At 35.7% G+C, this 26,002-nt stretch overlaps 1 protein-coding gene across 8 annotated transcripts in view; it reads left to right on the top strand.

Moving 5' to 3' along the window:
- The window catches only part of BLTP1 (bridge-like lipid transfer protein family member 1), a 237,041-nt gene that overhangs the window by 192,627 nt on the left and 18,412 nt on the right, over positions 1 to 26,002 (top strand). For 5 of the 8 annotated variants that reach the window (XM_049885396.1, XM_049885390.1, XM_049885394.1 and 2 more), the window contains 16 exons: positions 141 to 367; positions 1,028 to 1,225; positions 1,420 to 1,550; positions 2,833 to 2,956; positions 5,198 to 5,307; positions 7,940 to 8,030; positions 8,507 to 8,569; positions 10,644 to 10,885; positions 11,395 to 11,610; positions 12,844 to 13,024; positions 17,212 to 17,308; positions 19,259 to 19,420; positions 20,516 to 20,655; positions 21,706 to 21,907; positions 23,996 to 24,196; positions 24,941 to 25,120. In XM_049885396.1, the coding sequence (XP_049741353.1) occupies positions 141 to 367; positions 1,028 to 1,225; positions 1,420 to 1,550; positions 2,833 to 2,956; positions 5,198 to 5,307; positions 7,940 to 8,030; positions 8,507 to 8,569; positions 10,644 to 10,885; positions 11,395 to 11,610; positions 12,844 to 13,024; positions 17,212 to 17,308; positions 19,259 to 19,420; positions 20,516 to 20,655; positions 21,706 to 21,907; positions 23,996 to 24,196; positions 24,941 to 25,120 (2,565 nt within the window). Of the gene's footprint in view, positions 1 to 140; positions 368 to 1,027; positions 1,226 to 1,419; positions 1,551 to 2,832; positions 2,957 to 5,197; positions 5,308 to 7,939; positions 8,031 to 8,506; positions 8,570 to 10,643; positions 10,886 to 11,394; positions 11,611 to 12,843; positions 13,025 to 17,211; positions 17,414 to 19,258; positions 19,421 to 20,515; positions 20,656 to 21,705; positions 21,908 to 23,995; positions 24,197 to 24,940; positions 25,121 to 26,002 lie in introns of all 8 variants that reach the window. The other 3 variants (XM_049885388.1, XM_049885393.1, XM_049885395.1) reach the window with 3 other exon arrangements.

The following is a 26,002-nucleotide window of genomic DNA, read 5'->3' as shown; positions in this document are numbered from 1 at the left end:
TGCACCATCCTCACAGTTGTTACTATGCATGAGCCCATTGTTGCAGCCACTGTGTCAATCCATCTCTGTCTTAAAGACAGAATTATTTAAATTTCTATACTCAGGACTTAATAAAAATGCTGCTTTTTTAATTTAAACAGAAAGTAGTAGTGCTGGAACCTGGACACTCAATGTATTGTGGAAGATGTGTGGGATTGATGTCCACATGGATCCTAATATTGGCAAAAGACTTAATGCTCTGGGCAACACCCTTACAACACTGACAGGAGAGGAGGACGTAGATGACATTGCTGACCTAAACTCCGTGAACATAGCTGACCTCTCAGATGAGGATGAAGTTGATACTATGTCTCCCACTATCCATACTGTAAGTAAACTCACTGAAAGCTTTTCAGGACTGGGTTTTAACCTGAGACAGAGGTATTATTAATACTCAATGATTACATTATAGTTGCTATTTATGGAGGAAGGCAAAGGAGTGGCAGTACCCTGTGTCTACATTTCATGCTATTGTCTTTTGAGTTCTGTGTCATAATGACTGTCAGCCAACTTTTGCCCTAGCCTATAGGTAACGTGCTAGCATTAAAAGCAAAATGAATGCAAATCTATAGAGACAGAAGTGGGAGTGACTGCTAATACGGATGGGATTTCTTTTTAAGGTGATGAAAGTATTCTAAACTGAGGAAGTGCTGGTGGTTGCACAACTTTGTGAATATATGTTATCAAAAAAAAAAAAACATGAATTGTACATTGTAAATGGGTGAATTTTATGGTATGTGGGTTATATCGCAATAAAGATGTTTAAAAATGAAATGTCAAAAACAGTGCGCACAAAGCAAGTGCACATATTAAAAATAGATGTTTAGATCAATACATTGTATAATATCAAATTTTATTTGATAATCAAAAAATTTATTCTCTGCTTTCATTGTAGTATTAATTTTTAAAAATATTTTAAACGTTTTACCATGCAATAGTTCTTTTCTTGCAAAGAAAGTAAAAATTAATGTTACTGTTTATCATTTAGAATTCAGATGGAAGTTCAGTAAGTGGAGATGGCCACAAGCTCACCTTTGGGCAGCGACTTGTAAATCACCTCCTAGGCCTGAGGCCCCCAAGTCAGCGCTATTCTGTTCCTGCAGAGTATCTGTGTGACCCAGAGATGGGCTCCCCTCAGTCTAGCCATTCCCATTTGAAAGCGTGCAGAGCTCACTCATGGGGAAACGTAGGTAGCACCTGAAGAGATGCCTAAGAAAATGAAGGGATTTGAATCGCTGGTGAATTCCAATCATCGTACTTAGTGTAGCTGGCTTTGATTCTTGCATGCTTCCTTTGATTTAAGGTGTTAATTTTGTGATAGTATGGATTTGCTGGGTAATCTGAGGGTGGTATCGACAGATATGCTGTTTGACTTTTCAGGAAACTGTAGATTATCGGAGACAAGGAGCATCTGGCAGCCAGCCAGGAGAACTTAGAGGAAGAAAAATTGTGAAACGTATAGTAGATATCAGAGAACTGAATGAACAGGCCAAAGTAATAGATGATCTCAAGTACGTATAATGATTTTAATTTAATATAGTGTTCCCTAGTATTAGAATCATAGGATTTTAAATGGGGAGGAAACTGAATTTGGGTTAGTGCAATCCCTTTAGTTTATAAATAAAGACATCAAAACCCAGAAAAGTTTGGTAATTTACCTGCGATCATAAGTTTATTAGTGATAACTTAGTGACTAAAATGCTAGTCTGCTGCTCTTTACAACTCCTTATTTTTGAGCAGTTTATGACTGACTTCAAATCATATTTCTCCACGTGTAGATACACAGATACATGTGTTTGTATGTGTATATAAATATATGTCTTCTACTAGCATTAGTATTTCTATGAAGTATTTAAGAGGAAAACAAATTTAACATTTATTGAGCACCTACCCCGAGTTTGATATGTATTATCTCAGTTTAATCCACACAACATCTGTGAGGTTTGCTGGCAGTATCCAGACTTTGTTGATGAGAAGACTGAGGCACAGAGGATCAGAGACGATCAAGAGTAGGAATTTGAACTTGCATGTGTCTGGATTCAGAATACATGCTTTTTCTGCTTGCCAATGTTAGCAGTTCTGTAGTACTAAGACAGGGGTAGTGTGAGTTGAGAGGAGCGAGTAGGTGGTAGTAATTTTTTTTTCCGTATCCGTTGGCTGCTGGATAGTAATGAGTACCTAAGTAAATACTTCCTCTTTCAGAATATTCTTCTTGCTGGGCTTTGAAGTTTTTGTATTTTCCCAAAAGGTGATGGTCATGCCACATCTTTCTAATCTTCACACACCTGCACTTGAGTTTTTTGCATTCAAAGACTTAACACAAATATATGCATTTTGCATAATGAGAGGTATTGCCCAAACACTTGTCTATAAATTAATTACACAGTGATTCATATTTTCCTGTTGACCTACATACATTACAGTTTGAGTTTTGTTCTCAAAGGAAAAAGTGACTCGAAGCAAAATAGACTTCTTCCTCCAACATCTTTACCTTTGGTTTAAATTATATGCAGAATTTTACATACATACATTTTTCTGCAGTATGTCTGTACATTTCACGAGATTGTCAGAGAGGCTCTTGATGCAGAAATGGGTAAAAACTATGTCCTCAAATAATAGAGAAAGCCTTTTAAGGTTTGCCAGAGAGAAGAGTGTTAACTGTGTGAAGGGTTTTGGCCTGTCCATACATAATCTTTGGCATTCTGATAAGTAAAAAATTATAAAGGAGCGAATAAAAATCAGTCTTCCTCTGTTATTTCTCTACACTAATTTCCATCTTTGTTTTGTACCCAGAAAACTGGGTGCAAGTGAAGGCACTATAAACCAGGAAATTCAGCGTTATCAACAGCTAGAATCTGTTGCTGTGAATGACATTCGAAGAGATGTCCGTAAAAAGTTACGGAGGTCCAGTATGCGAGTGAGTAAACATTGAAGAATTTTATTAAAGTAGACGATTTTTATTTTTTACTTTATAAAACTTATCTATGATGCTTATTTTGTTCTCTTTGTTAATTCAATGTTGAAAGTAGCTGCTGATTTGTAAATTTCATATCTACTATGTACTAGGCACTGTTTTGAGCACTTTATTAGAAAAAAAAATTCAGTCGATTCCAACTCATGGCAACCCCATGTGTTCCAGAATAGAACTGTACTCAATAGGGTTTTCAATGGCTGTAATCTTATGGAAGGAGCTCTCGTGGCACAGTGATTAAAAGCTCAGCTGCTAACCAAAAAGTCGGCAGTTCGAATCCACTAGCCGCTCCTTGGCAACCCTATGACGCAGTTCTGCTCTGTCCTATAGGGTCGTTATGAGTTGGAATCAACTCGACAGCAATGGGTTTGGTTTTGGAATCTTATGGAAGTAGATCTCTAGGCCTTTCTTCTGTGTTACCACTAGGTGGATTCAAACCGCAAACCTTTTGATTAGTAGCTAAGCACAAGCCATTTGCACCACTTACATATAGAACCCATTAAATCCTTACAATAACCCTATAAAGTAGATTGTATTATTTTCTGCCATTTTAAAGATGAAGAAATTGAGGCACAGAGAGGTTAAGTAATTCGACCAAGTTTATACAGCCAACAATCCTGGTAAAGCCAGGATTCAAATCCAGGCCATGAGACTTTATAGTCTATGACTTTAACCACCATGTTTAGCTGCCTCATACTTGCTTTTTAGTCTTTAACTCAAACGTGAACTCTGAAAATCTTTTGAGATATCCATTCTTCCCCTATGCCATTCTCCATGGCCAGATTTTACCTCTCAGCCACTGTGCACTCTCAACTCTTTCTTCTTACCTTAATTATTTTCACTTAGTTGCCATCGCTGGAGTTTAAATCTCTCAAAGAACAAATTATTTATCTTTTACCCCACTGCCTATCTAGTTATCTGGTACAATCGGAATAAATAAATATACTATAAACATATGGTAGAAAATAATTGTAAAACTTATTCAAATGGAGGTACGCTGCTTTCTGTCAAGGTGGTCTTGTGAGTGTGAAAATTGCACTTTTTTTGATAAAAGTAAATGAGTTTTTAAGCTTTTTTAAAAATCAGCTAAAACTCCTTTTTCCCCAGGATAAGGTATTTGAGTGGTACCCCAGTGTATGAAACAGATTAAATAAGAGCCGATGGAGTCACAGGAAGGGGCAGAGGCTGCAAAGGCTTGACCTCGCCATTGGCTTGATCTTTCCTTGGTAAAAAATCCCAGAGGGTCCAGTTTGAATACTATTCTAAATTATTTAAATTAAAAATAAAATTCGGTTTGATTTATTCACCACTGACCTCTGATAAAAATAAATGGTTAATGATGGTCTGTAATGTATACTTCTGTGTTTTAAAGCTTTTCTACTACCTGCCTAACCATCATTATGTAATTGAAATGTTTCGAGTGTGCTGTTTGTATGGTAAGTTATATTTGGTAATTGACTGTTAAAAATAAAACTAGGTAGAGAGCATTAGAGAAATTATTGAAATTACATCTGAGTTCGTAACACCTGTCTCATTCGACATTTCCCCCTCAGTTCTCTTTACACTCTCTGGCCTTCCACATCTCCACCGTATGAGAATCTGCTTAACATCTAGTCTCCCACCACCACGCACCCCCGCCCGCTCGCCCCGCCACACACACAAAAAGAGGTTTGGAGAAGAGGAATCTGAAGACAGGGAGAGTATTCCCTTTACTGTAATAAAGAGGGGTTCTGTGGCAGGGGAACCCCTGAGTGGTACTTAAGATGTCTGGTGGCTTCTTTCCCACCCCCAGGTTCTCACTCTTTTCTCCTCAGCCCTTCCTTTATCTTTAACTCTCATTTCCTCTCCGTTCTTTCCTTTTTAATCTTTGCTTTCTTCTCCTCCTGTTTCTGTTTTCCCCACTCCCGATCTTTTTCTTTCCTCCTTTTCTCTGTTCTGTCAGGCCAGCTGGTGGCTCATATTTTCATTGCACAGCCCTCCTGGTTGTCCTTGAGACTAAGGGTAAGGAGTAGCTGATTCCTGCTGTACTTTGATCCACATATATTGTTAAGTGACTTTTAAATAACTTATTATTGACTTTGGAGAAACAAACTAATTTGTTTAACAGTAGAATGTTTTATAGGAAGTCAGATGTTACAGCAATAAACAGTTGCTTAAAGTCATCCTTTTTCTCTTCCATTTCATTAGGCTGCTTCCCTAAAGGATAAGTGGGGCTTGGGTTACAAACCAAGTTACAGCCGATCAAAAACCATTTCTGCTTCAGGAAGACCACCTCTTAAACGAATGGAAAGGGCAAGGTAATAAAGATTTCAACCAGTGAAACAAGGAACAAAATTGCTGACTCCTTTATCAAAACCTACCACCTATTTTTGTGTTTTAATTGGCAAAATTACAACATTGAGATGGCAAAAATGGACGGTATTACTGAAATACCAATAAATTTCTTAGTTTGATGCTACCTAGGTACCATCAAACTGAGAAGTTTATTTCACAGCATTGTTGTTGTTAGGTGTCGTTGAGTTGGTTCTGACTCATAGCAACCCTGTGCACAACAGAATGAAACACTGTCCGGTCCTGAGCCATCCTTACAATCGTTGTTATGCTTGAGCTCATTGTTGCAGCCACTGTGTCTCCACCTCGTTGAGGGTCTTCCTCTTTTCTGCTGACGCTGTACTCTGCCAAGCATGATGTCCTTCTGCAGGGACTGATCCCTCCTGACAACATCTCCAAAGTATGTAAGACGCAGTCTTGCCATCCTTGCCTCTAAGGAACATTCTGGCTGTACTTCTTCTAAGACAGATTTGTTCGTTCTTTTGGCAGTCCATGGTATATTCAATATTCTTCGCCAATATCGCAATTCAAAGGCGTCCGTTCTTCTTCCGTCTTCCTTATTCATTGTCTAGCTTTCACATGCATATGATGGGACTGAAAATACTACAGCTTGGGTCAGGCGCACCTTAGCCTTCAGGGTGACATCTTTGCTCTTCAACACTTTAAAGAGGTCCTTTGCAGCAGGTTTACCTGATGCAATGTGTGTTTTGATTTCTTGACTGCTGCTTCCGTGGCTGTTGATTGTGGATCCAAGTAAAATGAAATCCTTGACAACTTCAATCTTTTCCCCGTTTATCATGATGTTGCTCATTGGTCCGGTTGTGAGGATTTTTGTTTTCTTTATCTTGAGGTGCAATCCATACTGAAGGTTGTGGTCTTTGATCTTCATTAGTAAGTGCTTCAAGTCCTCTTCACTTTCTGCAAGCAAGGTTGTGTCATCTGCATAACGCAGGTTGTTAATGAGTCTTCCTCCAATCCTGATGCCCCGTTCTTCTTCATATAGTCCAGCTTCTCGTATTATTTGCTCAGCATATAGATTGAATAGGTATGCTTGAATAATACAACCCTGACGCACACCTTTCTTGACTTTAAACCAATCAGTCTCCCCTTGTTCTGTCCGAACAACTGCCTCTTGATCTATGTAAAGGTTCCTCATCAGCACAATTAAGTGTTCTGGAATTCCCATTCTTTACAATGTTATTCATAGTTTCTTATGATCCACACAGTTGAATGCCTTTGCGTAGTCAATAAAACGCAGGTAAACATCCTTCTGGTATTCTCTGCTTTCAGCCAGGATCCATCTGACATCAGCAATAATATCTCTGGTTCCACATTCTCTTCTGAAACCGGCCTGAATTTCTGGCAGCTCCCTGTCAATATATTGCTGCCGCTGTTTTTGAATGACCTTCAGCAAAATTTTGCTTGCGTGTGATATTAATGATATTGTTCTATAATTTCCACATTCGGTTGGATCACCTTTCATGGGAATAGACATAAATATGGATCTCTTCCAGTCAGTTGGCCAGGAAGCTGTCTTCCATATTTCTTGGCAGAGACGAGTGAGCACATCCAGTGCTGCATCTGTTTGTTGAAACATCTCAATTGATATTTCATCAATTCCTGGAGCCTTTTTTTTTCGCCAGTGCCTTCAGAGCAGCTTGGACTTCTTCCTTCAGTACCATCAGTTCCTAATCATATACCACCTCTTGAAATGGTTGAACATTGACTAACTCTTTTTGGTATAATGACTCTGTGTATTCCTTCCATCTTCTTTTGATGCTTCCTGCATTGTTTAATATTTTCCCCATGGAATCCTTCACTATTGCAGCTCAAGGCTTGAATTTTTTCTTCAGTTCTTTCAGTTTGAGAAACACCGAGTGTGTTCTTCCCTTTTGGTTTTCCATCTCCAGCTCTTTGCACGTGTCATTATAATACTTGGTCTCCTCGAGATGCCTTTTGAAATCTTCCATTCAGTTCTTTTACTTCATGGATTCTTCCTTTTGCTTTAGCTGCTCAACATTCGAGAGCAAGTTTCAGAGTGTCCTCTGACATCCATCTTGGTCTTTTCTTTCTTTCCTGTCTTTTCAGTGATCTCTTGCTTTCTTCGTGTATGATGTCCTTGATGTCATTCTACATGTGTGCTTTTTCATAATGAAATGTAGTGGTATTTAGAAAAGTTTTATGTGTAAACTTACAGACTGTCCAAAGAAATGAAAATGTGCATATCAGTATCTGTTGCTCTAAGCTTATCAAGGAGAAAAGGTGTGATTACATACACACACATTTAGTATATGAAAAAATGGACATTTTTTATATTATTGCAGTAAAATAGTATTTTACTAATAAATGATCAGTATAAATTAAGAAGTATGAATTCTTTTTTATATGGTTTAGTTTTAGAAAATCTTGTGTCCATCAGAACATTGAGTCTTTTTATATGAGATGCTAAAGTTTAAGAGATCCAATACCAAAAGTTAAATCCTTAGAAAAAGTAAATATTTAGGAATACAGTGTTAATGTCATTAATCAGACTTTTATGAAGTCCAGGAATATTCTTTTAAAAACTATCATATTAATATTTCCTAACTTTACTTACAGTTCTCGAGTAGGAGAAACTGAGGAACTCCCAGAAATCCGTGTGGATGCAGCATCTCCTGGGCCCAGAGTAACTTTCAATATCCAGGATACAGTAAGAGATATTATTTGTCACAGATACAAATTGCTAATAGATCTTAGTAATTACAAAATTATACTAATTACACAATTTCAAAATACTAATTCCTGCCTAAAATGAACTCATTTCAGAGTCATGCTACAGGTATTTGTGTCCTGCATGTAGAATAAAAACTCCAGAACTGCTGGTTTCTAGGTAGAAATGTTTTTGTTGAATACCTTTCCTTTGAAGTGCGAATTCCCATTAAACTAGGTCTTTTACATAGAGGTAAATATATAATATGAAAATAATGTTAGTACTTATTTGTGTATTTTGTTCAGAATACATTATAGATAATAGGAGAAACTAAAAGATAGAAGGTTAGACTTAAAGTTACATTCTAATTTCATAGGATGTTAAAATTTATGTTAAAATGTTTGCTTTTTATTTCTTTGGAATCATTCTTTTTCTTTATTCATGAGTTTTTTTTTTTTCTTATTATTTTAATTAAGTTAAAAAATACAGTATGGGGAAGTACACCTCAATCCAGCTGTCCCGGGGAAGGGTATTTTCAGGTACTTTTTAAGAACAACATAAATTTTGCTTTAAAACTAATTGACTGTCCTGAAAATCTGCTTTCAAAATGTCTTCCTTTCATTTCAAACTAAGCTCAGACTTCAAAAATATTTTACATAATATTTTAAGTTAAAAGGCTTAAGATATTTGAATTTATCATGTATATTTCATAAACCGTTGCAGGCACATATTTTAGTTCTATACATCTATATAATTTAATATTAACTATATTTTTTTTATTTTAATATTTAAAATGTGTAACAATCAAAAAAAACCCATTGCCGTTGAGTCGATTCTGACTCATGGTGACCCTACAGGACAGACTAGTAACTGCCCCATAGAGTTTCCAAGGAGTGCCTGGTGAATTTGAACTGCCGACCCTTTGGTTGGCAGCCGTAGCACTTAACCAGTATACTACCAGGGCTTCCTGTATAACAGTAGAGACCGAATTAACTCACCAAATCATAAACCAAATATCGGAATTTATTGTAGTTACCGGCTGAATCCCTAAGTGAACCTCTTTTTCACTACAGCCAACTACAAAATGAATCTTTGTCTTATAAAACAAAGATTGGTAAAGTAGTTCAAGTTAATATCACATCTAATTCGGAACAACAAATTAATCATGGAATAGTATTTCTTTTGAGCCACCGGTATAAGAGCATGTATAAAAAACGAACCATTTAAAAATTATTCTGATGTTCAGAACAGTGCAGAGAACGTGCTGCGTAATCACTCACAAATTGAATTAAATATTTTCCCTGAATATAAGTTATGAGTAAAAATGAATTTAAATAAATATATATAAATCCTTGTCTAGAATTTTTCTGTCAAGTTACATAAAAAAAAAACTGCCACTTATTCCACACGTATTGTTTCGTTTCCCCTACTCGCATCTCATGCTAGAGTCTCAGTGTATATCCTATAATCATGGAATTCAGTCAAACTGAATTTTGTTAAATTATACAGTAAGTTTGACAGACATTTCTTTTTCTAAAAAAGAACTTGGAAATAAATCATTTACAGTGAGTTGAATGGATTTTACTAATTCTTAATATTTGAATTGATTCAAGTCCTATTTTTAAATAGCTGTGTACCCTGCTTTTTAAAAAGTGGCATATCAAAATTATAAATTACAAAACAGATAATTATATAAGCTCTTACCACAAGTTTTAAAAATTGAAGCTGTTCCGAAAAATCTGATTTACACATTTACTCATTAAGATGTATTTTATAAAACGTGAGGAACAGCTGGAGTCTGCAGGTGTTTGGAATTTGGATTGTAGGATATCACTATGTGTCTGATAGTAGCATCTAATAGTTTGAAATAATAAGTTACATGACCTTGCACATTATACTTTACAAAAGGTTATCACATTCTCAAACAGTACTAACCAACCCTGTAAAACTGAGAGTAGAAATGAGGTCATTCCTAGGAAATTTTGTTCTTTTTTGGCCTACTTAAATACAGTGATCTCCCAGTGTAATCCTGAGTTAGTTACATGGTGTTTATACAAACTCTATTTGCCTTAAAATACAACATTTTTAAGTTTCATTGATTGATACGTGTTTAATTACTCAACTATTATGCATCTCTCTTCAACCCATTAGGGCTTTTTAGATATAGTCACAAAAAGCATCCACGGGCATCATGAGATGACAGTACATTCTGCTGACACTGCATGTTTTTTGATCACGAATTGCTCCTGCCATTCTGATTTACAATTAATCACATTATGCTTTTTCTTTGTTTCCACAGCATGTTTAACTTCTACTTTAAAGAATTACAATGCGTACTAATTAATAGAATGATATATGTTTATCTAAAGTAAAAATTCACTCTGATTTTTAGTGTATCAGTGGTGTGACTTTCTGTGGTTTGACATTCTGCTTCCTTTCTTGGTGTGCTATTTTACGTGCTCATAAATCTGACCGATCTTTCAGTTCAGACTGAGGAAATTCAACTCTGAAAGCATTTTGAAATGTTTAACTTTATATATTTTTTCATTTTTTTTTAATTGGTAAGGAACTTGTAATATGAACCTGAATGATATTTTCTTTTTTTACAATCAGTTTCCAGAAGAGACAGAACTGGACCTTTTGTCAGTAACTATTGATGGTCAGTGCCATTACTCATCTAATAGTGAAGGATCGTGTTCCGTGTTCAGTTCTCCCAAAACTCCAGGCGGCTTTTCTTTCCAACATGAAGAGGGCCGGCGAGATGACAGTTTGTCTTCTACCAGTGACGATTCTGAGAAGGATGAAAAGGAAGAAGACCATGAGAGGGAAAGGTTTTATATTTACAGAAAACCCTCGTAAGTAGCCTTTTTGTTTTAAGATCTTAGGTAGTGTTTCAGAATGTGGAACTAAGCCTAAAGTGATTCCTAATATTTATAGAAAATAGCCTTAATGTGCCTAGCCTGAGTGAGGTTAAGAGATGTGTTCATGGTTTATTAATGTGATTTAGGCCAGTGTGGTATTTTTCTTCCTTTCCTATTCTTCTTTTAATAAAATCTGGAAAGTATCATTTAAATTTTATAATTTGAGAAAAGGAATGTAGTTCGTGTAGCAGTGACTATGCCGGTGTCCTCAGCACTTAGCACATTGCATGGCACATAGTAATTGCTCAATACGTAACTCTTGAATAAAATGTAACTCCACTAAACTTAGGAAAAAAACTCAGTATGAGCTAGTTGGGTAATTTGTGTGAATTTATAAAACAAAATCTATTTATAGACTATTGCGTACTATAACGTTGGAAAATGATTTGTTCAAAAGTCTTCCCATTTTACTGCAATGTAATGACCAGTTGTTCTTTCTCTAGACATACATCTCGTAAAAAAGCAACAGGCTTTGCTGCTGTTCATCAGCTATTTACTGAACGCTGGCCAACAGCACCAGTCAACCGAAGTCTTGGTGGCACAGCTTCAGAGAGAAATATTGACTTTGAACTTGATATACGAGTTGAAATTGATAGCGGAAAATGTGTACTCCACCCAACCACCCTTCTACAAGAACATGATGATATAAGCTTGAGAAGGTAAGAAATGGTTGAAAAAGAGTAAATGCAACTTCACCTGTTGAAGATACTATTCAGATCTATCACTAAGTTACAACAACCTTTTTACCTCAGGTCCCAAATGCAGATTTCAGGGATCTAACCATACTTGAAATGGTTGAATGGTTATTTGTGGAGGATACAATTTCTTTAAAGAAGTGTAAACTATAAAGAGATGTCTGATTTAGAGTCTAAAAATCTGTTAATTAAAATGGTTATATCTTTGAAATTTTCCTTTGATGTAAGCATGAATTTTTCAGTTAATACTCATATTATTTAGATTTTATTTTTAAGTAAATATTTATTTAGATTTTAACTAATTTAGCTACTTTTATTTATATATATTTAAAAAAAAAAAACAGTACAATACTCATAGGTATCATGTTTATTGAGTTCTGATAAGTTCATAAAGAAGTAAGAGATTGGAAACAGCCTCATCAGTTCACAGAGGGGCCTCTGTAGTCCGGCGTGTCGTTCACGATACAACTGCAGCTTTATCGTTTGCTTCCATTGCTAACTAGATGGTGAAACAGCCGGGCTTAACCTGAGATTGATTTTTCTTCGAATTCATTTTGCTTTTGAATTCATTTTTCCTAATCTAAAAATAATGGTAATTGCATAGTTGGATGGGAGTGGGGTGGGTGGAGATACAGTTAAAACAAAAATAACAGAATGTTGACAGTTTTTGAAACTGGGTGATGGGGACATGGGAGTCCCTTATACCATTCTCTTTATTTGTATATATTTGAAATTTCTCATAATTAAAGATTATTTAAATGCTCTGTTTGTCTAACGAGCCTTTTATAAAATGAAAGACCAGATAAAAAGGCACTTTTAAGTAAGTTAAAATCTGCTGCAAATGTAATATGATGATAAAAATAATGTTAATTTACCATAATGCACTTCACATTTTAGGCTGAGCGGTAATAAATTGCTGATGTCAGGTTCATCCTAATATTTTGAAGTATTCAAGTGAAATAATTATGATCTTACAAAAGAATAAAGGTAACTGCCCTATATAGTTATGGGGCTACGACATTAACATTAATGCAAGGCATTAGTCAGTCTAGCTAGAGACAGTGAATAAGCTTTAAATTTGCAACATTATTAGTGAAGGACTACGTTCCAGTTACTGTATAAATAAGTTTGTTTTTGAAGAAAAGAAAAGGCAATGTTTCCTTTTTTTAAATGACAAAACATTTTTCTATTTTATAGGAGTTATGATCGAAGTTCCAGGAGCTTAGATCAAGATTCTCCTTCTAAAAAGAAGAAGTTTCAAACTAATTATGCATCTACCACCCATTTAATGACTGGCAAAAAAGTGCCGTCATCTCTACAGACAAAGCCAAGTGACATGGAGACAACAGTATTTTACATTCCTGGAGTTGATGTAAAGGTAAAATAATAATAATTTTTTAGGATAAGGGATTCAATTATTAATGTTGTTAGGTGCCGTCACGTCAGTTCCAACTCACAGTGACCCTATGTACACCGGAACGAAAGACTGCCCAATGCTATGCCATCTTCACACTCGTCGCTATGTTTGAGCCCATTATTGCAGCCAGTGTGTCATCGGTGCAGCCATTTTGTTGAGAGTCTTCCTCTTTTTCACTGACCCTGTACTTTACCAATCTTGATGGCCTTCTCCAAGGAGTGGTCCCTTCCTTTTACGTGTCAAAATTATGTGAGACAAAGTCTTGTCATCATCGCTTCTAAGGAGCATTCTGGCTGTACTTCTTCCAAAACAGATCTTTTCATTATTCTGCCAGTCCATGCTATATTCAGGATTCTCTGCCAGCACCATAATTCAAAGGCATCAAGCCTTTGGTCTTCCTTATTGATCATCCAGCTTTCGCATGCATATGAGGCAACTGAAAATACCATGGCATGGATCAGGCACACCTTAGTCCTCAAACTGACATCTTTGATTTTTAACAATTTAAAGATGTCTTTTTTTTTTTTTTTTGCAGCAGATTTGCCCAACGCAATACATCCTTTGATTTCTTGACTGCTGATTCCATGGCATTGATTATTGATCCAAGTAAAATGAAATCCTTGACAACTTCAACATTTTCTCCGTTTATCATGATGTTGTGAGGATTTTTGTTTTCTTTATGTTGAGGTACAATCCATACTGAAGGCTATAGTATTTGATCTTCATCAGTAAGTGCTTCAAGTCCTCTTCACTTTCAGCAAGCAAGGTTGTGCCATCGCCATTTCACAGGTTGTTAATGAGTCTTCCTCCAATACTGATGCCATGTTCTTCTTCATATGATCCAGTTTCTCAGATTATTTGTCCAGTATACAGATTGAACAAGTATGGTGAAAGGATACAACACTGACACACACCTTTTCAGATATTAAACCACACAATATCCCTTTGTTCCATTCAAATGCCTGCCTTTTGGTCTGTGTGCAGATTCTGCATGGGCATAATTAAATGTCTGGAATGCCCATTCTTCACAATGTTATCCATAATTTGTAATGATGCACTCAGTGGAATGCCTTTGCATAGTCAATAAAACGCAGGCAAACATCTTTCCGGTATTCTCTGCTTTCAGCCAAGATCCATCTGATAACAGCAATAATATCCCTCGTTCCACATTCTCTTATGAATCTGATTTGAATTTCTGGCAGTTCCCTTTCGATCTCCTGCTGCAATTGTTTTTTATTATCGTCAGCAAAATTTTACTTGCATGTGATATTAATGATATTTTTTGATAATATCTGCCAGATCATGTTCCTTTTGAATGGGCACAAATATGGATCTCTTCTAGTCAGCTGGCCAGGCAGCTGTCTTCCAAATTTTTTGGCATAGATGAGTGAGTGCTTCCAGCATTGCATCTATTTTGTTGAGACATTGAGATGTTTTCCATCAATTCCTGAAGTCTTGTTTTCCAACAGTGTCTTCAGTGCAGCTTGGACTTCTTTCTTCAGTACTATTGGCTCTTGATCATATCCTGCCTCCTGAAATGGCGGGATGTTGATCAGTCCTTTTTGATAATCATTCAATATTATGCCTGTAGAATCCTTCACTATGGCAACTCGAGGCTTGAATTTTTCCTTTAGTTCTTCCAGCTTTAGAAATGCTGAGTGTGTTCTTCCCTTCTGGTTTTCTAACTCCAGGTCTTTGCACATTGCATTATAATACTTTACTTTGTCTTCTCAAGCTGCCCTTTTAAATCTTCTGTTCAGCTCTTTTTCTTCATCATTTCTTCCTTTCACCTTAGCTACTCTGCCTTCAGGAGCAAGTTTCAGAATCTCTTCTGACATCCATTTTATTCTTTTCTTTCTTTCCTGTTCTTTTAATAACCTTTTGCTTTCTTCATGTATAATATCCTCGATGGCATCCCATAACTGGTCTGGTCTTCGATCATTAGTGTTCAGTGTGTCAAATCTATTCTTGAGATGGTGTCTGAATTCTGGTGGGATATATTCAGGGTTGTACTTTGGCCTTCCTGGACTTGTTTGAATTTTCTTCAGCTTCTCCATTGTCTCTTTCCACAGATGTAGTCATTTGATTCCTGTGTATTTCATCTGGCGAGGTCCACATGTATAGTTGCTGTTTATGTTGTCAAAAAAAGATATTTCCAATGAGTAGGTCGTTGGTCTTGCAAAATTCCTATCATTATGGTCTATGGTGTTATTTCTATCACCAATGCCATATTTTCCAATTACTAATCCTTCTTTTTTTCTAACTTTTGCATTCCAATCACCAGTAATTATCAATGCATCTTGATCGCATTTTTGATCAATTTCCGACTGCAGAAGTTGGTAAAAATTTTTAATTTCTTTATCTTTGGCCTTAGTAGTTGGTATGTAAATTTGAATAATAGTCATATTAACTGGTCTTCCTTATAAGTGAATGAATATTATGTTATCACTGACAGCATTATACTTCAGGATAGATCTTGAAATGTTCTTTTTGATGATGAATGCAATGCCATTCCTCTTCATATTGTCATTCCTGGCATAGTAGACCATGTGATTGTCTGATTCAGAATGGCCAATACTAGTCCGTTTTGGCTCAGTAATGCCTAGGATATCAATCTTTATGTGTTCCATTTCATTTCTGACAATTTCCTATTTTCCTAGATTCGTACTTCATACATTCCATGTTCTGATTATTAACGGGTGTTTGCTGCTGTTTCTTATCACTTTTAAGTCGTGCCACGTCAGCAAATGAAGGTCCCAAAAGCTTTACTTCCTCCACGTCATTAAGGTCGACTCCACTTTCAGGAGACAGTGCTTACCTGGTTGTATCTTGGATGTCTTCCAACCCGAGGGGCTGTCTTCCGGCACGATATCAGACAGTGTTCCGTTGCCATTCATAATGTTTTCACTGGCCAATTTTTTCAGAAGTAGATTGCCAGGACCTTCTTCCTAGTCTGTTTTTGGTCTGGAGGATCCACTGAAACCTGTCCACCATGGGTGACCCTGCTGGTACTTGAAATACCAGTGGCATAGCTTCCCGCATCACAGCAACACACAAACCACCACAGTAGGATAAACTGAGAGATGAGTGATGGTAAATATTAATAGTATTTGTGGATCAGGAACACCTACAACCATACAGTAAGTCCCTTGAATCATCCTTTGTTTTTTAACTTTCTTGGAAAAAGTAGTATAAGAAAACTCACAACCTGCAATTTGGACATCCTTAAGAATAAAGAGCCCTCATGGCACAGTGGTTAAAGCAATTGACTGCTAACCAAAAGGTCAGTGGTTGGAATCTACCAGTGGTTCCAGGGGAGAAAGATGTGACAGTCTGCTTCCATAGAGGTTCACAGCCTTGGAAACCTTATGGGATTGCTATGAGTCAGAACTGATGCAATGGCAGTGGGTTAACATGTCTTAACATGACATGTTAAGAATATGGCTGTACTAGAGAAAACATTCTGAAAGTCTCATTTTTATTATTTATTTTCTGTCATATATGTTCTTCCTTTGCTCATTACAATAAAAATGAGACTTTCAGAGTGTTTTCTCTAGTACAGCCATATTATTAATATAAAAACAAACAAAAAGAAACCAAACCTGTTGCTGTCAAGTTGATTACGACTTGATGTCCAAATTGCAGGCTATCACTTCTCTTATATTGATTTTTCCTTGAAAATGGCAGAAAGTTAAAAAACAAGTAATTCAAGAGACTTATTGTATAGTCATAGGTGCTCTTGCTTTGTCTCCACCAAACGAAGTATTGAAATGTCTTAGGTTCTAGAAGAAACCTAAAGGAATTACGTGGTTGTTTTCCTTTTCAACATTGGTATTTATTATTAACGTACTCATTAAATCTTGTCTAGCGTAACTTCATTAAGTAGTTTTTTTTTTTGGATTATAGAATTATAGGATCTTAGAATGTTAAGCTGGAAAGAACTTTAAAGATTACCTGGGATAATCTTTATGATTTTAAAAATGAAAGCAAGTTAAGAAACTTGTCACAATTACAAAACTATCTTGAAAGATCTAGAATTGGGTCTTCTGAGTCCTGCATCAGTATTCTTTCTACCACATTGGTCTGTGTTTCTTGGTCTTCCTCATCTGCATAATTTTAATTTTGAAAGTTTATTTGTTTCAATACAGTTGCATTACAATTCCAAGACTCTAAAGACTGAATCACCTAACGCATCCAGAGGATCTTCCTTGCCAAGAACACTCTCTAAAGAATCCAAGCTGTATGGTATGAAAGATAGTGCAGCATCTCCTCCTTCTCCTCCTTTACCTTGCACTGTCCACAGCAAGACTAACACCTTACTTCTTCCCCAAACCCCACCTATTCCCTCAGGTATTTAAGGGGAATATACTCTATTTTTTTTTTTTTTCTAACTTAATTTTTAGTCACCACCTACCTGCTCTGTTGATACATTAAAATTTACATGCTTAAGAAAAAAGACATAGATTTGTAAATAATAACTATGTGAAGGTCATATATGGAAATGTGAGCCAACTATTGGTTATTTTTCAAACTGATATTACTTTAGAATATTGGTTTAAATAAACTTAATGAACTAACTAGTTTACTTAATTAAATGTATAAGTCTACATACATTTAGAAAAGGATAGTTTTATGCAGCTCAAATTTGGGGCTTATTGTCTAGATGGCAGTTGGCTTCCATAGAGATTTACAGCCTCAAAAACTCTATGGGCTCGCTATGAGTTGGAATAGACTCAACGGCAGTGGGTTTTATGTTAAGAATATGGCTGTAGTAGAGAAAGAATTCAGAAAATCTCATTTTTAATGTAATGAGCAAACTTAAACTTTTAAGACAGAGTATATTGGGATTAACCACATCTATTAATTATCTATTGCTGCAAAATAAATTACTCCAAAACTTAGTGGCTTCTAACCACAAACACAGTTTTTGTGGATCAGAAATTCAGGAGCAGTTTGGTTAGGTGAATCTAGGTCAGGGTCTTCCATGAGGTTGCAGTCAAGATATTGGCCAGGGCCGCAGTCCTATGAGCACTTGACTGGGGCTGGAAAATTACTTCTAGTGTGTCCCAGTCATGTGACTGGGAAGCTGTTACCTCGGTTCCTCCCCAAATGGACATTTCTACAATGCTGCTTGAGAGTTCTCATAATATGGTACCTGACTTCCCCGCAAAGAAATGATCCAAAGAGAACAAGGTAGCAGCTGTAATATCTTTTATGATTTAGCCTCCAAAGTCACATACCACCACTTCCACAGTATCTTATTGGCCACACAGGTCAGCCTTTTCACTGTGGGAGAGAACTACACAAGGGCATGAATACCAGGAGGCAAGGATCATTGGGAGCTATCTTGGAATGGCTACCACCCCGCATGATAACACCTTATAAATATGGCAGAATTTCCAAAAAGGGAACATCAGGGTATACAAGAATTATTTTTAAAAGTGTCATTTGGGAGATGGTACTTGATACATAAAAATACATCGATCTTATAAAATTCATGATAATCATATAATAATGTCTAATATTTTTTGTGTCACTTTTCCATTGACAAGGCACATATATGTCTATTTAGTACAGAATAGGTATTATCATACCCATTTTATAAATGAGGAGAGGTAATACACATAGCAATTGAATGTCTTTCCTAGGTTTACATAACTAATAAGTGTGGGAGCTGGAAACCTAAGCCAAATTTAGCTAAGTCTTAGTTAGCTGTTCTTCTCATTCTGCTGAACTGGAAATAGGTAGGAGACACGGCAGCTGAGGTAGGAAATAAATATGTACAAACTAAGAACAGCAAGAAGATAAAGTCTGAAAACAATGACTTTTTCCTCATTTGCCACTAAACACTGTTCGCCAAAGTTTTGTCTTACTTCTGAAGTGGGAAAAAAAAATTAATGCTGAGAGACTTAGCAAAGTGTGAAGTTGGAAAATTGGACCAAAATTTATAAACTAGAGCAAGTAGGAATAACTATTGTGTTAAACATCATTAGTCATCTTTGTACTCTAACATTAATGTATCATTTCTGTCAACCCGATATGTTTATTGCTTTCTTGTATGGTCTTACATATAACCTGCTTCACCTGATTAGACTGTCTTATAATTCTAATTTCTCACAAAATTATCTTCTTATGTTTTATTGGACCTGTTTACTAAATTCTATTAAATGTACCTCACATTTACAAATTTTCTAGCCAAAGGAAAAGGAAGCGGAGGAGTAAAAACAGCCAAGTTATATGCCTGGGTTGCACTTCAGTCATTGCCAGAAGAAATGGTTATTAGTCCCTGCCTGTTAGACTTCCTGGAAAAGGCTCTGGAAACTATTCCAATTACACCAATTGAAAGGAATTATACAGGTAGGCATGTTTCTTATATACTTACTCCCCCATCACATATATCTTGGGTCCCTTTACTTAGAAAAATTTCTTAATGCTATCATATGATACAGGCAGTCCCCTGATTATAAGTCCGTCTTTAAGTTGAATTTATATATAAGTCAGAACAGTTAGGTGTGGTTTGTATCTAATGTCAGTTAGTCGAATGTTTGGCTTAGCATATAGTCTATAGTGCACCTTTCTTTGCATAAAAAACATTAATGAAAAAATTTCAGGTACACTAAAACATTTAACATAATACAGTAATAATAATCTTTTGATGTTGCAAAGTAGCATCTGTTTGTTATTACGACCATTGTACGAACTCAAATTTTTAATATAATAGGCTTTATGGGTGTTGGTTTGTGAGTATGGATTGTATGTAAGTTGAAGAAAGTTCATAACCCAGGATTGCCTGTACTTTTATATGATATGTTCAGTGATAAATACAAAAGAATTATAGAACTGAAAAAGAACTTGAGAGATCAGTCCTTATTTATAAATGAGGAAACTAAGTCCCTGTGAGGTTATATGATTTGCCCAAGGGCACAGCTAGCTAATAACAAAATTAACATCTCATTCCTAGCATTATGCTGTATCTGTTATAGCAGGTCTGGCTTAGGTTGAAAAAAATCTAGTACAGGAACTGAGGCATTGCCTGATGTGGCCAGAAGTCCCTAGATCAGGAGTAAGATTTGGAACCCAAATGATGTTAGAAAGAGGAGGCTATATATTTCACGATGGGTTCTTAAAACTAAAATTCAGTTTTTTCATGCTCATTTTCCTGGTTTCTTTAGGTCCTACATTAGTGTCCCCTTGGACTGCAGTCTCATTAGAGGCAAGGGTATAACCACTGCTGTTTTCCCTGGACAGTGTGTGGCGTAGCAGCAGGGGAATTTGAGTTTGGGGAAACGAGCAAGAAATTGGAATAGAACCAGATGCGTAGAATGTTAGGCTATAGAAGCAAATGTATCTGTGTTTTCATACACCTGATCTCGGTAATAACATGAGAGAAAAGGATATTTTAATAACCCATTTATCCTTGTCTGAATAATAAAACTTTGAATATTTTAACAGCTGTCAGCTCACAAGATGAAGATATGGGACATTTTGAAATCTCAGATCCTATGGAAGAATCAACAACCTCATTAGTATCATCTTCAACATCCGCTTACTCTTCCTTCCCTGTAGACGTTGTGGTTTATGTACGAGTTCAGGTGATAGACTTCATCTAGTACTTTTTACTTTAAAGAAAAAAAAAAAATTCTGAAGTTTATTTGAAACATTCATGTGCCTTTAGGGCGTTTATGATGGCTTGGAGGTTGCCTAAGCTTCTGGAAAGTAAACATAAAATTTTATCTATATGTTTACTTTTCTGTTGAGAAGGTTCATTGATCTTTTGGTTTTCAAAATTTAGATCTCATACTTTGGTGGGGAAAATAAAAATACATAAGACCTTTTTAAAAAAATATTTTCCTTTTATGGTACTTTTATTTCTTGCCATTGTGATCCTTTCTGGGCAGATATAACGTGTAATTGAGATACAGTGTCGCAATACTACCTTTGTTAGAATTATTACCAAGACTTCTATAATTTCTAATTTCATCTTTCATTCTAAAATGCAACCCTATTAATAGGCCTTTGAGAGCATATAATAGAGTCTGAGGCCATTTATTAAGGAGAATTTGATCACTACTTGTATTCAAACTTCAGGGTTTAGCTTACCCTTAATTAAAATTTTATAATCTCAAGGATAAAAGAGGCATTAATGGCAATTTATTCCAAGTATTTTCTACAACAATTTGGCCAAAAGAACTTCAGTTTGGTCTTCTGGAGTTTTGCACTATATATTTCAAAAGTCTGATGAAAACACATAATTGGTGAGAACTTGAGCGTTTATGAAATCTTTGTCATTATTAGAACAATCTTTCAATTTGAATATGAGGGAAATTATTTCCTTTAAAAAAAAAAAGACTCGATTATGTACAAGTATGACTACATACGTTTTTAAAGTTCTAGGATATCTAAATGTCTAAATATCACTCAGAAATGGCTCCTTAATACATTATGATTCATGTATCATCTGTCCATTTGAAAAAACTAGGACAGTAAACACAGAACACTCAAGTTGTCAAATAAGGAAACATGATAAGAAATTTGGTGCACGTGGACTGAAATGGAAATTAAATGTGACTTTTAGAATCCAATATGAAACTTATTAAAATCCAGTTCCTAGAAACCTTTTTTTGCCTCTTGTTCTTTTTCAGCCCTCACAGATCAAGTTTAGTTGTTTGCCAGTATCAAGAGTAGAATGCATGCTAAAGCTGCCATCTCTGGACTTGGTGTTTTCTTCAAACCGAGGAGAACTGGAGACTTTAGGGACTGCGTATCCTGCTGAGACTTTATCCCCTGGAAGTAACGTTCCTCAGAGTGGGACAAAGACCTCGGCAAACAAAACTGGAATACCAGGTAGAGAAACATTTTTCCTCTGGAATAAAGCCAAGTACTATTTTAAAATAAATACTGTTTTAATAGTAATAAATACTATTTCTAATAAACTGATTTACCCAAAAAAAAAAAATTGGAAAAAAATATTTTAGGATCAGAGTACTTATAGAAAAAATCTATAGTAGACCAAAGTTTTGAGTATATTTTAAGCATTAGTGGAAGCTGAGTACCCTTTAGTTTGTATTTTTAAACGAAGGCCAGTTGGATAGCATTTTGTTGTTGGCTTGAATGTACTTACTATAAGCACTATGAAGCAACTGTCATATAATAATACACATGTTCAAGTATTCTTGAATGTTCTTTTTTATCCTGTTGTTTTATGCTGGATTTTTACATTTACGAGTAATCAGTGTTGCAAATGAAAGAGGCATAGTGTTATCTGGCAAGGATTTCTTGTGAAATTGAACTAAGTTTTATCGAAGAGTATATATTTTTTAATGGTAAATTTTGTTAGTTATATCAAATGTCTGTTTTATGCAAGGTTTTGTCTTTAAAATAGATATGATTTCCTAATGAGTCACTTTTTTTCTTTTACTATATTAAAGCTCATGCCATTTTTGCTCTAAAAAGCAGAGGTCACAAATACAAATGATACAGACTTTATAGAATATCTTTGCAGAGACTAGATTGAATGAAAATTGGTAAGAGAATTGGTATATCATTAAAATAGCGGTTCTTAACCAGGGGCATTTTGCCCCCAAGGAATATCTGGCAATGTAGGGAGACAGTTTTGATTGTCACAATTGAGGGAGTGTAACTGGCATCCAGTGGGGAAGCCAGGAATGCTGCTAAACGTGCTACAGTGCACGTGACCCCCCCACTGCCCACCTGGAAACAAAGAGCTAGCTGGTCTGAAATGTCAATAGTTCTGAAGTTGAGACAGCCTGCATTAAAAAAAAAGGGGGGGGTCCTGAAGTATTTTTAAGAGAGGCACAAAGGCAGTGGAGAAGGAAAGAGAAGGAAACAACTTTCTGATTTGGAAGGGAACTACAGTTCAGGTTTTGGCTCCTGTTATTTGAGCAGTCAGTCATCTTAGATTCAGAATTTTATCTTAATAATCTCATCAAGGACTAACAGAAAAAATACAAACTGGCTTTAGAGAAACCACCCGTCAAGAGCTTTTTTCTTGGAAAAAGGAAAATTGTGTATATCCCTAGTATTTACTTGTAACACTGGTGACCCTGGCAGTGGGTTGGTTTGGTTGGGTTATCCTAGGAATATATAGTGAAAAGAATATGAAATATGCCTACATTTTGATTCCTTAGAAAACACAAAAATGAAATAGCACCCGTCGTTTTATCATTATAAAACATTCAAGAGGAAATGACGATGAGAATAAATGTATAGAAAGTATAGGTTGTCACAATATCCATATTTTTTAAAGCATATTTGAAATGTTGTCGGTAAGTGCACTTGCTCTCCTTGAAAGATGTTTTCCTTTCTGCCTTACATGCCTCGTTTTATCTCTACTTTTACCAACTGAACTGTGGACTCAAGCTGTATGATGTGTTTTTTGCACAATTTGTTCTACTGCCCCTTTTGCCCAACCCCAACTATTTTGGGCCTCTTCCACTGCCTGCTTCCAGTAGAGCAAAGGAGAAAGGAAATAAGGAACCATATAGTTGGCTAAGCATATATATAAGTAATTATCTTAAAGATGAGCAGAGTATTCAACCCTGGCTTACAGGGAAAAGTAATTGGAAAATGCAACTTAAGTCCTCATTTCTATTTCAAAACTTTAAATCCTATTGATCTAGTAAAGTTTTTGGAGCCCTGGTGGCGCAGTGATGAAGAGCTTGGCTGCTAACCAAAAGGCTGGCAGTTCAAATCCACCAGCCGCTTCTTAGAAACCTTACGGAGCAGTTCTAATCTGTTTTGTAGGGTTGCTATGAGTCGGAATCAGCTTGATGACAACAGGTGGTAAAGTTTTATGTGTTTCCACTTATTTTGCAGTCATGTTTGGTTTTTGAGAACATAATATTAGTGACTGGATTTTTTTTTTTTTACTCCCTTGTGGCTTATATCTTGGATTTCTTGTGCCCACTGTAGGTTCATCAGGATTAGGCAGCCCTCTCGGCAGAAGTCGACACAGTAGCAGTCAGTCAGATCTGACCAGTTCCAGCAGCAGTTCGTCTGGCTTGAGCTTCACTGCCTGCATGTCTGACTTTTCCCTTTATGTATTTCATCCATACGGAGCAGGGAAACAAAAAACTGCCGTTTCCGGACTCACATCTGGATCAGGAGGATTAGGTATACTAAGCATATTTGTATCTTTTTTAGGTTCGTTGCATCTTTTCAAGCTTTCATCTTTTTAGAAATCATGGTACCTTTAATAATGGATACAAACCAAGATCAGAAATTTTTTGTATTTTCCCTTTTGATAATATCCATCTTGTCCCTACAGAATAAATAGAAATATGAAATAAGCAATTCGAGTATATTAATTACACAAGAATAAGAAATTTTGGAAAACTGTGTAAGTGATATACACAGCATAATAATCTCAGAAGATCAAAGGTTACTTACGTTACTAAATGTTTAAATATTTTACCAAATAACTGTCTATTTGTATAAGAAGTTATGCTGTATGAATAGTAAAATTTTAAAGTGTTCAGGTCACGTTAATTTAAAATGAGACAAGTTAGTTATTTAGTAAACTTAAATTTCACTGGCATTTTAAAGTTCAATTAAACTATTAAAAGTACATATGATCTTGATATTAGTGAGTGTCTCTTGACTAACATTTAGATAAATAATGAAGACATATACTCCATGTCAGTTCTAGTTTTTGTCTTTGGGAAATGGTTGTATAAATCACCAGTCATGTGTATAGTACTGAACCCATTCAACTGTTGTTAGGAGCTCTAATGCTCATTATATTATTCTGCTTGAATTTAACTGATTGCATCTTCCAGTATATTGGGTAATTTTCATCTAACTAGATAGTTGTGTGTACATTTGTATACATACATTTATGTATTTTTTTTTTTTAAGGGAACGTGGATGAAGAACCTACTTCAGTCACTGGTCGGAAAGACTCCCTCAGTATAAACCTTGAATTTGTAAAAGTGAGTTTGTCTCGGATAAGGCGTTCAGGAGGTGCCTCATTTTTTGAAAGTCAGTCTGTAAGCAAGTCTGCAAGCAAAATGGACACTACGTTAATAAATATATCTGGTATTCAATTTTATAGTTTTTAAATCAAAATGTTGTTTTCTAGAATTAAATGGTGGCTTCCCTATTAGCAGTGTTTGCATATTAAATACATTTAATAATGTTAAGCTTTTGATGATAAGTTGTTTAAAGGAGAGATGAGTCCAGATGACAAATATGTGAAGTATTACTTATAATTCAAGGGCCAAAATATACCTAGTTAAATCACTGAAGCATGCTTCTTTTCTTCACTCTTCTCTATTATGAATTCGGAAAATTTCTACTATTTGCTTTTTTTTTAAATTTTCTGATTTAAATTCTTAAAACACTAAAAGAAGATGAGTGATGTTGCTAAAAAAAAAAAACTATAGTTGAAGTCAGAAGATCTTAAGTTGTGTTTGTGTCTCTCGCTTTAAAACTAGCTCTATGACCATGCACAAATCATTTATTCCCTTATTTTTGCATTGTGATATGAGTATTTAAAATTAAATGCATGTAAAATATTTTTAAGCACTCAAGAGTACTCTGTGAGTATAAACTTTTGTAATTATTAATTGAACAGATACAGTGTATAAAATCAACCAGTATTCACTCAACAAACATATACTGAACCTGTATTTTACAGTGAGCTTGTGCCAGGCACTGTGCTAGGTGATTGAGGGGAACAAGCATGAATAAGGTGAGGTTTTATGTGTAGATGATAATACAGTATGATATATGCTGTAATAGAGGTTTATATAAAGAGGAGGAAATGAAAGCCATGTCATGTGGGAGACTGAAGAAAGCTTCACAGAGGAAATGATATTTGAGCTAGATCTTGAAAACTGAGTAAAAATATTCTTGGCATGGTGTTCGTGGCATAGAAGTATCAGAAAGTATGCTTTTAAAACATACTTTTGGCTTATT

The sequence above is a fragment of the Elephas maximus genome, chromosome 5, assembly GCF_024166365.1.
Source record: "Elephas maximus indicus isolate mEleMax1 chromosome 5, mEleMax1 primary haplotype, whole genome shotgun sequence".
Classification (NCBI taxonomy): Eukaryota; Metazoa; Chordata; class Mammalia; order Proboscidea; family Elephantidae; genus Elephas; species Elephas maximus.
Note: the sequence above shows the minus strand (reverse complement) of the source record. Positions and strands in the feature narration are given on the sequence as shown.